Here is a 12,315-nt window from a genome sequence, read left to right on the forward strand (position 1 = left end):
AAAGTTTTGGTAGAAGACGATGGAAAAGATACTGGTAATTAATGTGGGATATTTTTTCCTTAAAAAACATGAGGGAAACAATTGGACTATTTGTTTGAAGAAGCAAACTTCAATGGTTTGTGGATCCGTCGTATGGGAACTGAGTGGAAAATTCCCAAAAGTATCTTACTATTCCAACGCCTTGCTTGCGACCATGTCATGATGATTGTACAGAAAAAAAATAAATGACAAGTTTTTTAATTCTTAAACAGCCAAAAAAATCGATCGAACATATAACCCATGAATCGTTGAACTCCCGTTTTTTTTTTTTTTTGCTCTTAAACTAATGCAACTTTGTAGATTCCATGTCAAGACAAAATAGCTCCATAGCTTTGTCGTATACACGTGGATGGCAAACAGCTCAGAAAAATTCAGTAGACACAAATTTGAAAATAGAGAGGTTTATTAGATACAAATTTGAAAGTTCAAAGACACTCAAAATTGTATTAAATATGAAATTTAAAGTTTAGTAATTTATTCAACACAGTTTTGAAGATGAGATACTAACTCTTTCATTTTATGACTGAATTGAAAGTTGAAATCAAACGAAAAATATTTAACTCCTTACTCAAGATCTATTTTCATCATCATCTTGTTCAAAATTTGACAACTCATTATAAAAAAAAAAAGAATTTTTGTCTTTTGCAATTTTTTTTAAGATATGGAACATTCAATAGTAAGAACAAGATAGTCCTAATGGTCCTCAAACCAGAATTAAAAGGAGAGGATTGGCGATGAATTAACACTCGGGAGGAAGACCTTGAGGGAAACGAGCGGTGTCATTACAATAATCATAGAACATAAAGTTGCGTTGAGCCCATTTCATGCGTCGTTGACTTCCATAATCAAGTGTGGAGGACGAAAGCCACGTGGCCGAACTTGAACTGCAGTTGGATTTGGATTTTCCATTATGGTCGGACCATAAGCACCCATCGGCCCTTAAATTCTTGAACCACGCTCGGAACGGCGCTTTGGTCCAGTCTGTCTTCACCGCCCCACCTCTGGTGGCCCAGCTTTCCGCGTTCCAAAGGCTGCCGTATAATCTCATCGGCTGCCGGAGCGGGAACGGAGCTCCCGTTTCTTTCTTGTTCTTCAACTCTCTTATCGGAATCCCGTCCACGTACAGACTGTCACAACTCAACAAAACATAACACACTTTAAATTAGAATTAGTTTGAGGAAATATTGCAATAAACATAATTAGGGATTAATTTGAAATAATACTGACACGATATGCAGAGGAGTCCAGAGAATGGTGTAGTTGTGGAAATCCTTGGTGGGGTCAAACCAAAGGAAGAATTGGGTCTCTCTTTTGCCTTCTCCATGAATGAACATATTGGTCTGAAGAATGTAAGGATCCCCATCAACTCTCCCCAAGAATTCAAAGTCTATCTCGTCATGAAACTCCCCCACAGACGACACCTGAACATCCCATCCAAATTAAATCATCCATAGTACACAAAACAAAACAAAATTAAATTCATTCATTAACACACACAATAGGCACTACTCACGTAAAATGCAGTGACAGTCCCCGCAGAATTCCCCGGGACCAGCTTGATTTGCAAATCCATCTTCGCAGATAAGTATTGATTTCTAGACCGGAAACAGGAGCCGGAGGTTCTGTCCAGAGACACGCTCATGACTTCCCCATTTTTGAGTATTTGGGCTCGGCCATCTCCCCAGATCTGGTCAACCTCCTCGTAGAAGTTGGCAGAGGCAGCCATTAAAGCGCTGCTGATCATAAGACAAACAAATAACAAAGAAATTGGAAGTTTCTGATGTTTCATGACGGCCAAAATTTTGATCTGGATATTGCAGGTTGTGTGGATATTAATAATGTTTTTGTGGGAGATGTGACCAACCAAATCCACACAATTGTATATTACCACAACGTGACACCCACAACGTAATTAAGAAAGCGTGTTCATAGTATTGGAAACCCAAAAATGCCATCTCCAAAGGTATCAACTGTGTTGATATATTAGTTGAGATCACACCAATTAAATAAAAATGTAAAAGTTTATTTATATATATATATATTTTCTTTTTTGTTTAATCAAGATCTATCCGGTTAATTAAATTAACATATAGATTCGGATGTAAATTAGTATTGAATTGTTACATCGATGAAGTAATTTTTGAATTGAGTCAATTTTGCATGGTTGATAGAAATATTATAAATATTTTAATGCAAGGGCTGTGTGGATAATCATGAATAGGAGGGGGAGGGCATTACGGGAAAAATAATCCCAAATATCTAGTTTTGAGAGATATTTGAGCGGAAAGAATGAAAATCCCGGCACATTTTCCAGCTGGATAAAATCTTACACTTTGAGCCACGTAGCCATTTTCGGGGCCCCTTTTGGCACCTGTCCAATAATCTCCTCCACTTTTACCCAACCCAAAAATATCTCTTGCTTTGGAAAAAATAGACCCAAAAATATCTCTCTTAGATTTTTACCATATAATAATAAAATAAGTTTTATCTTGCATCCCTTTCACAAATTGTATTTTATTTTGGAGTAAATCAAAGAAAATTTTCATTTTATCAAACAGTGAAATTAATATTCAATATTTACAGCATTTTTTAAAATTCTTAAAAAGTACTATCTTCCCATGCTTAAAGACTATTAAATCATACTATTTTAGTTGCAGTTATGTTGTTATTTCTGGTGTATTTTGTTAAGCAGTTATTTATTTCGGTTTAATTTTCCATATCAGTTAGTGTATTTTGGTCTATAAATAGGTCTGTAATATCTTTAATAGGGTAGTGGAGAATTACCTTTATTTTTCAAAAGGTATTATTACTATCAGAGCATTGTTGTTCCTCCCCATTTATTATAATTTCCATTGGGTCTTGATGTTGTTTTCCAAGCCCACAAGTGAGGAGTGTTAGAATCTGAATTAAATTTACCCAATCAATTTGGATTTTGTAGGCTTGAAAATTAGATTTGGATACAAGACACTCTAATGCAATTTTAAAGATAAAAAATATTAAATCACCAATGAATGTAAAATGTTAAGCGTCTAAATTAGACTAAATTTAATCCAATATAAATATTTCAACCATTATTGTGGTAGGAAATGAATTGAAAAATGTCTAGCCAAACTAATTGGGATTTTTTGGGTGACCCTGAATCTATCTAGTGAAAAATTATTCCAAAAGATAACAAAAATAAATTAATATTTAAAAAAAAAGTTTCGCTCTTCAATAGTTAAGACTAATATTGTATTCTTGTATTTTGACTACCATTAAATATTTTTTTACTATTGACACCTGAATATGAGCTAAAATCAACTCCAACGAAGAACCAAAGTATGTTACTTAGAAAATTTGACTACTGATTTTCCCATGCATACCAATGGAGGAAATAAATTCAAAAAAAAAAAAAAAATGGGCACATTTTTTTTTGTCTTTTTGTTTTTTGTTTTTTGGTTTTTGTTTTTTTTTTCCTCCTTTTATAAACAAAGCACAATCTTGGGCTGTTGCCGATCGATTAGCGGCTAACTATTTTCCACGAAAATATGAGTGGAAATTTTCTCAAAGCAATCCAAATGTAGATAAACAGATTCGAAACACCAAACTTGAAGAACAATTCAACTCTCTCCAATGTTTTTCGTCGATAAAACAAATATTAATCTTCAAATTCCAAAAGTGGTGTGTACATTATAGCTATACTAATACAATACAAACGAATATCGGCCATTATTGTAAAAGCAACAAAAGAATCATACATCAAAACAATCCAAAATCTAGGCAGTGGCATTACATTCCGGAGGCAGCCCCTGAGGAAATCGCTTCGCATCGGCGCAGTAGTTGTAGATCATGTAGTTCTTCTGGACCCAGTTCAGTTTTCCCTGGCTGTCGGAATCCAGCTCCTGCGAGAACCACGACTTGTCGTCGGCGGCCGGCGACGAACTCGACCCACAAGAAGACTGTCCCGACAACCAAACGCACGCGTTTTCGTTGAAATTCCGGTAAGACGCGGTGAACGGTGCGTTGGACCAATCGGTCTTCACCAGCCCACCTCTGGTTGCCCAGTCATCGGCGTTCCACAGACTCGATTGCAGCCTCATCGCCTGATTCTTCGGGAACGCAACTCCAATCGACTCCATGTTCTTGAACTCTCTAATCGGCGTGCCGTCCACATAGAAGCTGCCACATAAATTCAACTTCAATCTTCCATTTCCAGGCTGATAATTGAAAATAATCGAAAATTGAAATTGAAACCATTATAATTTTAATTTATACTTACACAATGCGCTGGGGATTCCAGAGAATGGAATAGGTGTGGAAATCGGCGGTTGGGTCGAACCAGAGACGGAACTGTTGCTCTCGGTCGCCCTTTCCTTGGCTGAACACATTGGTGTGAAGAGTGTAAGGATCGCCGCTCAAATTTCCCAAAAACTCGAAATCGATTTCATCCCACGCCGACCCTTCTGACCGCAACTGCAAATTCAGTCAAATTCATGTATCAATTAATCAACCCATCCACCGAAAATGAAAAAAAAAACAGAGCATTATATTAATTGAACTTACGTAGTAGGCAGTGACAGTGCCGGCAGAGTTGCCAGAAACAAGCTTGATTTGCATATCGATTTTGCCGTAGAGATACTCGTTTCTGGAGCGGAAGCCAGAGCCGGAGGCTTGGTCGAGGGAGAGAGTGAGAAGGTCGCCATTGTTAAGAATCTGAGCACGTCCGTCCCCAAACGTAATGTCCACTGCTTGGTGGAAATTAGCAGCAGAGGCAATGAGCAGAGAGCCGAATAGTAAAGAAATTAGCAACAAATTGCTTGAGAGAACAGCAGAGGAGGCCATGGGAAATTAATGATGTTTGAAATTTGGAGTGGGATGAGAAGCTGGGGAAGGGGAGCAGAATTTATATAGTGGGATTTGGAGGAGAAGAGGAAGGAAAGAGGGGAGAAAGTTCAGTTGAGTAGAGTTCCTTGGTGTATGTGTACCGCCATGGGGATGTTGGATACAGCTAAGTGGGCACAATTTGCAATGGTCTAGGAATCATCCTGGAGATGGAGCACCAATTTTCCTTCATCGTCTAATGCTGAGGTTGGTGTTGGTTGACCCACTCAACGAAACACCTAAACAAAATTATGGGCATTAATTTTGTTATAAGGAAATATTTGAATTGTTATTAATGAGTTTGAATAAGTTTTCGTTGTATTCGTGGTGTTACGCGTGTTGATGAGTGTTTTTAAATATCTTATTTTAATTTTGAAATTTGCACAAAAAGAAATTTAATAGAAATTTTGCATTAATGTCTGTGCACAAATTGGAGAATACAGCGTTCCTCCGTAACGCGACAGCTGTCCCTTTGGTTCGATTATTCGCCGCGTCTTCCAAGCAGCTCGCCGACTTCTATTCTTTTATCATATTTTCCGAATTCCAATAAGTGCTTTTGCACACGCCACGTCATCGTATCACCAATTACTATTTACTATTCAACAATACGTATGGTTAGGTGTTCTGAGTACCATTCAAATTTTAGTAGGTAAGAATTAAGATGCAGAGGTGTAGAAAAGGGAGATATTTTTTTTATTTTCTTAAAATAATTGTCAAATTCTTTTGTTATTGATGGCAGCAAGATGTATTTTTCTTTATCATTGCCAAAGTTTTCTTAGAGATAGAGTGGAAAATTTTCTAGTAATTAACCTATCTATTTATTGTTTGTTACATTAGTATCCTATTAAAAATAATATAGGATATATTAATATTAAAAAATAAATTATAATGTGAACCGACAAAGTAACTATATGAACAAAATTAAATTGATTAAGACATATATCTTCAAAAAAAAATTGGAAGTTTGAATTATCATCTCATATGTTGAATTCAAAAAGTAAAAATAAAAACATCTACGAGTAAATATAAAATTTTAAAATGATACTTTTAACTCATTTATTTGGAGTTGGAAGTTAAAAATGAATATATATATATATATATATATAAATTTTCATCTCAAATATATTTTATGAAATGTACCTTAAATTGAAATAAGTATTGTAATAATTATACTCTAGTATTGAATAAGCATTATGGTTTTTACATTAAACTTGAATAAATGTTATGATTTTTACCTTCGAGGTTTTTCTGAGAAAAAAATTCTTCATGTGCACTTAATTAGTGTAAAATATATGTTTAGTACAAAAATAATAGAATTTAAAAGAAAAAAAACATTATAGTTAGCTTTTTTTTTATTATTGAGATGGTGAGATTTGACACAATTGTTCAACCATTGTTTTTGTTAATTGGAAACTTAATTTTGTGGAAAATTTAATATTCAGTTGTAATTAGTGAGTTATTTTTCTTTTTTGGGTAATTTTTTTATATTACCTTTTGTTAGAATGAGTGGATGAACCATAAAAATTACAACAATTTAATTCGATAAAAGTGAAAGTTTAAATGAATTTAAAAGTAAAGAATGTGATTTTCCCCATATTTTTGAAATATGGTTAGGCTATGGAATAAGTAACTTTCCATTTATTGGAAACTTGACTACAACTCTCTTGCCAAGAGAATTCATCACTTTTCAAAGTTCAACATTTTAAAATTTCACTTTCGTCTATGGCTTGAAATAAAAAAAAAAAATCATTGAATTAAAAAGTCAGTGGTTGATTATTTGAGTATGGTCATCTCTTCACGAGATGTTATAATATTAAAAGAAATTAGCAAAAGAAAAGCAATAAGCATAGAACTAATAATTAAATATCCACGTTAAAAAGACAACAGGCGTAACAAAATGAATGTTTAACTCAAAATCTAAATAATTTTCAGACTGGAAAAGAATAATATATGAATATGGGAACCAGCTGGAGATGCAGGTAGAGGTTTATTATAGTATATATGTGAAGCTTACGCGGTTTTCTTTTTGAGCAGTGTCTTCATCTTGGGTGTTGTTAAAAGGGAAAAGAGTTGTGAGGCTTTTGTTCTGCTTCTGCAGCGCATCTCCCAACTCTGGCTTGGCTGCATTTACCTACTACCCTTCACCCACTTCCACTTCTTCTCTTTCTCTAACAATAATAAAATTAAATAATAAAATCAATTATTATCTAGTTCTATTTCTTGCCCAGTTTAAAAAGTGTTTAACAAGTCATTAAATTTAAATTTGAAAAATATTTAAATGATTCAAGTGTCCGTAAAATTAATAAGAGATACAATACATAAATTAAGAGAACATAAATTCTTTTTTTCTTTCAATAAATAGTTGTCAATTTTCCATTGTTGATAAGTAACTTGAAGGTAGCGGGTAGATATTTATTGACCTATAAATATCTAACAATAATTCCCTAAATTTACAATATTGTATTTAATAAGATATTGTATTTTTAGAGTCTTAATTTTGTGTTTAATAAATAGATCTTTTTGTTGGAGATAAATGTCTTGAAATTTGAACTATGTTCAGATTACTATATTCAATGTTTTTTAAATGTCAAATATGTCAAGTACCTATTAGACACTTTTTAAAGGTGAAGAATTAAACTCGTAACTTAACTAATCAATTATTTAATGTGACTAACATAATATTGGCCATATTTGATGTAATCATAATTCTACAATAAAAGATTAAAGTATAGTTTTTAAAATTTCTCCATCCTAGATAAATTGTTAAGTATATTTTATCTAAAAAGGTCTGTGTGTGTGTGTGTATGTGTGTATATATATATATATTATTTTTAAGGTAATGAATTATTTGATTCAATCTTTGTAAAATAACAGTATTGAAATTATTGGTACAACAGCACAGTGATGTGATATTTAAACACAGGATCCGACTCCTCCCAAAATTTCAACGAGTTGGAGGTATACATTCACTCAAAACATATATATTTTATTACTGAAATTATTTATTATTATTATTCTTATTTTTATATTTGTGAGTGTCTGGATCAGTTTACACGCACTTCGACTAATCTCACGTGGCAATTACCGCTTGATCGTACAACATTCGATGTAGGGAAACACATATGAATTACTAATTACTTGACTTTGAACTTATTCCTTATTAATTAACCCTAGTCGTCGTCATCCTGATTCTTTTATTTATTTATTTTAACAACCCTCCTTTTTCATTCATTGAACCATTTCCTTCTATATTTCACTTGTTTGTGAGGCGAAATCATTATTAAAACTTTGTGCTCATATGTTCATTTTAGTCAAATCAAGAATATAACTTTCATTCTTATTAGTTTAAAGCTTGTTTATAAATCTAAAATAACATATATTTTGTAGCATTATTTCAATATATTTCAAAATGTAAAATTCGCACTACGAATTATAATTTTTCTTTTTAATAAAGTATAATGCTATTGATAATGTTTTTTTGATTGGTTAGTTTGATGCTATGCTATTTGAAAAGGAAAAAAAAAATCAACTCAATATAAACTGGATACGACAAAAAGCTAAAAAGTTATTTTGCCTTTTGATATTCAAACAAACAAAAAAGTAATATTCTCTACTTTACTAAAATATTTGAAATCAGTATTAATGCCAAATAAAAAGTCTAGAAGTTTCGTTCAATATATTTAAAAGAATGTAGTGAAATAATTATAAAGATTAATTTCTAATAGTGTGAAATTTAAATTCATCACAAATTCACAATTAAGCATGCCAAAATTGATAATTGTCATCCATGGCAAAAATAAAAAACCAATGCGAAGTCGGTTATTTTATTCATTTAATTACTCGCAATAAAATAGGTACAGGACTTAAAATAAATTAAATCTTAACAGAATTAATCTTCCGCCTATGGCTTGGTGGGGAGAGTGCACTCCGGAGGAAGGCCTTGAGGGAATCGCCTTTTGTCAGCGCAGTAATTATAAATCATATAATTCTTCTGAACCCATCGCAGCATCCTCTGGGTGGCGGAATCGAGCTCCTGCGACAGCCACGGCGCGGCGTTCCGGCAAGACGACGCTCCATTGGACAACACGCACGCATTGGGATTGTAGCTTCTGAAGGAAGCCGTGAAGGGGGCCTTGGTCCAGTCCGTCTTCACCAGCCCTCCTCTCGTGGCCCAATCGTCGGCGTTCCATAGGCTGCCGTATAGCCTCATCTCCTGTTTGTTTGGATACGGCGTCCCCATGGATTCCACGTTCCTGAACTCTCTGATGGGCCTCCCGTCCACGTAGAACCTGACCCGGCCCAGCCCAAAACACATAGTCAAACAAAAATTCCATCACTATTCGATCTTCAAGGAGGACGATAGTTTATTAATACTTACACTATGTGCGCAGGATTCCATAGGAAGGAGTAGGTGTGAAAATCAGCCGTTGGATCAAACCACAGGTAGAATTGCTGCTCCCTGTTGCCTTGTCCTTGTGTATACACATTCGTATGTACAATGTAGGGTTCCCCACTCAAGTTTCCAAGGAATTCGAAGTCTATTTCATCCCATGACGACCCTTGCGAGCGCAACTAATAAATAATTAGAACAATTACTTAATTTGTTGATTAAAACACACCAAAAAAAGAAAAAGAAAAGAAAAAAGTGGACTTACATAATAGGCGGTGACTGTGCCTGCTGAGTTGGCAGGAACGAGTTTGATTTTCAAATCGAACCTGCCGAAGAGGTATTGCTTCTTTGACTGGAAGCCTGAACCAGAGGCTCTGTCAAGGGACAGAGTAAGGAGATTCCCATTCTCCATTATCTTTCCCCGGCCATCTCCCCATGTTACGTCCAGTTCCTGGTAGAAGCTCCCAGCTTCTGCCGTCTTCAGTACAAACCCCATAAGACAAGGAAGTAGCAAGAACAAAACTAGGGGATCAGGAGAGTAATTATTGAGCTTTTTTGGAAAAGAGCAAGAGAGAGCCATTTTCAAAACAAAATTGTGTAATATTGTTGAGGAATGAAGAGGGCAGCGTTGGTTATTGCCATTTTTATAGCCCCCCAGAGGCTAGCTGATCTCGAGAGGATGTTAGAAAGTTCCATGGAAATTGAAAAACTTGGGTTGTTGGGGGGTGAAGTGGGATAATCCAGCTGGACGGCAAAAGAAAAAAAAAAAAAAAAAGCTAAGGTCAAAACCGATCAGATTCAGAACTAATGGTTTTCGCTTTCAGCTGTGTGACTAAGCAGACAGATAATGGTGGAAGCTGCTTCTTAGTGCAGCAGTATTATTAATTTGTTACACACAAAATCTAGCACCATTTGGCAACTTCCTAGGTTGGCTCTTTCCGAACCACGTCCGGGTCTTGACCCTGTCTTTGTCCAAATTAAGAATACGTCGTTGTCCTTTTTTTTTAAAATAAATATTATGAGGTGTTGACATCAATGCTATTAAACTCTTTTTATACGAAATTAAAAGTAAAATAACGAGAATATATGTTTAAAGTGAATAATACATCTACATCTTACCTCTATGGAAAAAAAATATATAGAGTTTCTCTAATAACTTCTAGTCCAATGGGCTATTGAGTGACTGCAGAGTGCAATTAGAATATATAGAACGGAAAATACTTGGCTCCTTAACGGTAAGGAGCAAATTTACTCTTGAAAATTTAATAATTCATTATTTTTTTCGAAAAAAAATTCATATTTTTACATTTCTCACTCTTAGTTGTCAAATATTTAATGGTGGTGAGGACACACTTACTCGTTACCGTTAAGGAACAAGTATTTTCCGTATAGAATTCAGTGTGTTTTGGTGTGCAATTTTTTATTCTAGAAAAGCCACGGCCCACCTATAGATAATGGTCCTAACCCATTTACCTTCATTTCATTACTATGAAGAAAAGGAAAAAAAAAAAAGAATGGCACAAAGGATGGCCGCCCTTAATTTCATGTCATTTGCAGCCTTGTTCCGGTTCCCTTTCGGCGCACTTCACAGTGCTGTAATATAATAGTAACCAAAAATGGCTCAAACTTCAAACTAATTTCTCACCCTATCCTCTCACTTTTTTCATAAATTTATTAAACAAATTTTAATTGGATTCAATCATTAATAATTAATTATCTTTTTCAAGCCTACCTCGTTCTGACCGTGACCGTGCCCTTCAAATTTTTAATTATTGTTATGTATCTCATTACGAGTCCTAACCTGCTAACCTCCTTTTCATAAATAAATTAACTCAATTTTGATCTACTCGTGTTAATTTCTTTATTTCACGTCCTTTTTTTTCTAAAAATAGATAGAAAATTAATTTCTAAATTTTATTCACTACCTTTGCTTATTTGTCTATACCCTTTTAACTAATGAATCACCATCCTTGTACATGTAATTTATTTCCATCATGATATTATTGTTTTTCCAATTAATATTAATAATTAAATAATTTATTTACTTCTATTTAATCTTAGTAAATAATGATTTGTATTTAGATTTAGTTTAAAAATTTGTAGTGGAGAGGTTACATTCGTAGTATATCAGATACTAATATCAATAATATATTAAATGTATATCACATACATATTGTGCATATATTCATATCAGTAATATATAAGATATATATCATGACGTATATCAGTAGTCATATATATTACAGATGTATATTATTTTGACAAATTTGTCATTTTAAAAATATACATTCGTTTTTTTTTTAAGTGTTGTGTTTGAAAAAACTAAATATGTTTACTATTTTGTTAATTTTAATAAATATTTTTGTCATATTTGCAACTTTGTCTATTAACAAAATTGACTAATATAATTATTCTCCACCTAATGTGCTGGAATTGAATAATACAACGTTATTCATAAAAAACAAAACTGAAGAGTTTGACGGGTTTCATCCACCCCTCGTATGGGGCATTGGCATTGGGGATATAGTCTTCGCTCCCATTGGATTAGATAATATATAATATTTCTTTAAGCGCCAAACAAATTGAGAAATCCCACAATCGAAAATGTATAAAGGCAACTATAGCTTCAACGAGGAACTTGGCTCTATCATTTTCAATTTGGACACTTTAAGCATTGCAATTATTCGTTGTTTTCCATAATTAAATTTACTTTTAACCATAAGTCACATTCCCTCCCTCAAACTATATATATATAAAAGAAGTTAGTTTTTAGTTAAAAATGCTATTAAAATTAAGTTGTACGCCCACAAACCTTCCTATCGTAGAAACAACCCAATTGTAACTTCAATATGTATATCTCTTCTTTTAATTTGAAAATTTCACCTTTTGGATAAATGAGATGGATTTCAACCTACCAACTCTACCAAAAAGAATATAATACTTAATCATTTGATTCTGTTAAATTTGACTATCATTAAATATTCATTTGAGCCATCTTTTATATGTTCTTTATACAGGTCTTAATA

The 12,315-nt window shown here is 33.6% G+C and overlaps 3 protein-coding genes across 3 annotated transcripts; all 3 read right to left on the reverse strand.

Annotated features, from left to right (window-relative positions):
* Positions 1–517: 517 nt before the first annotated feature.
* LOC111007299 (xyloglucan endotransglucosylase protein 7-like) lies at positions 518–1,828 on the reverse strand. Its single transcript, XM_022279611.2, has 3 exons — positions 1,553–1,828; positions 1,267–1,460; positions 518–1,166 (listed from the first exon to the last, which is right to left on the reverse strand). The coding sequence occupies exons 1-3, from the start codon at positions 1,826–1,828 to the stop codon at positions 779–781; spliced, it is 858 nt and encodes a 285-aa protein (XP_022135303.2). The 3' UTR covers positions 518–778.
* Positions 1,829–3,626: 1,798 nt separating this feature from the next.
* Positions 3,627–4,945, reverse strand: LOC111007479 (putative xyloglucan endotransglucosylase/hydrolase protein 23). Its single transcript, XM_022279860.2, has 3 exons — positions 4,582–4,945; positions 4,298–4,491; positions 3,627–4,197 (listed from the first exon to the last, which is right to left on the reverse strand). The coding sequence occupies exons 1-3, from the start codon at positions 4,858–4,860 to the stop codon at positions 3,795–3,797; spliced, it is 876 nt and encodes a 291-aa protein (XP_022135552.1). The 5' UTR covers positions 4,861–4,945; the 3' UTR covers positions 3,627–3,794.
* Positions 4,946–8,696: 3,751 nt separating this feature from the next.
* On the reverse strand, positions 8,697–9,913 carry LOC111007154 (xyloglucan endotransglucosylase/hydrolase protein 22). Its single transcript, XM_022279390.2, has 3 exons — positions 9,555–9,913; positions 9,278–9,471; positions 8,697–9,188 (listed from the first exon to the last, which is right to left on the reverse strand). Exons 1-3 carry the CDS (start codon positions 9,867–9,869, stop codon positions 8,801–8,803), a joined length of 897 nt encoding a protein of 298 aa, XP_022135082.1. The 5' UTR covers positions 9,870–9,913; the 3' UTR covers positions 8,697–8,800.
* Positions 9,914–12,315: the final 2,402 nt, after the last annotated feature.

This window comes from Momordica charantia (assembly GCF_013281855.1).
Source record: "Momordica charantia cultivar OHB3-1 chromosome 6 unlocalized genomic scaffold, Mcharantia_2.0 BLBB01000006.1, whole genome shotgun sequence".
In the NCBI taxonomy this organism is placed as follows: Eukaryota; Viridiplantae; Streptophyta; class Magnoliopsida; order Cucurbitales; family Cucurbitaceae; genus Momordica; species Momordica charantia.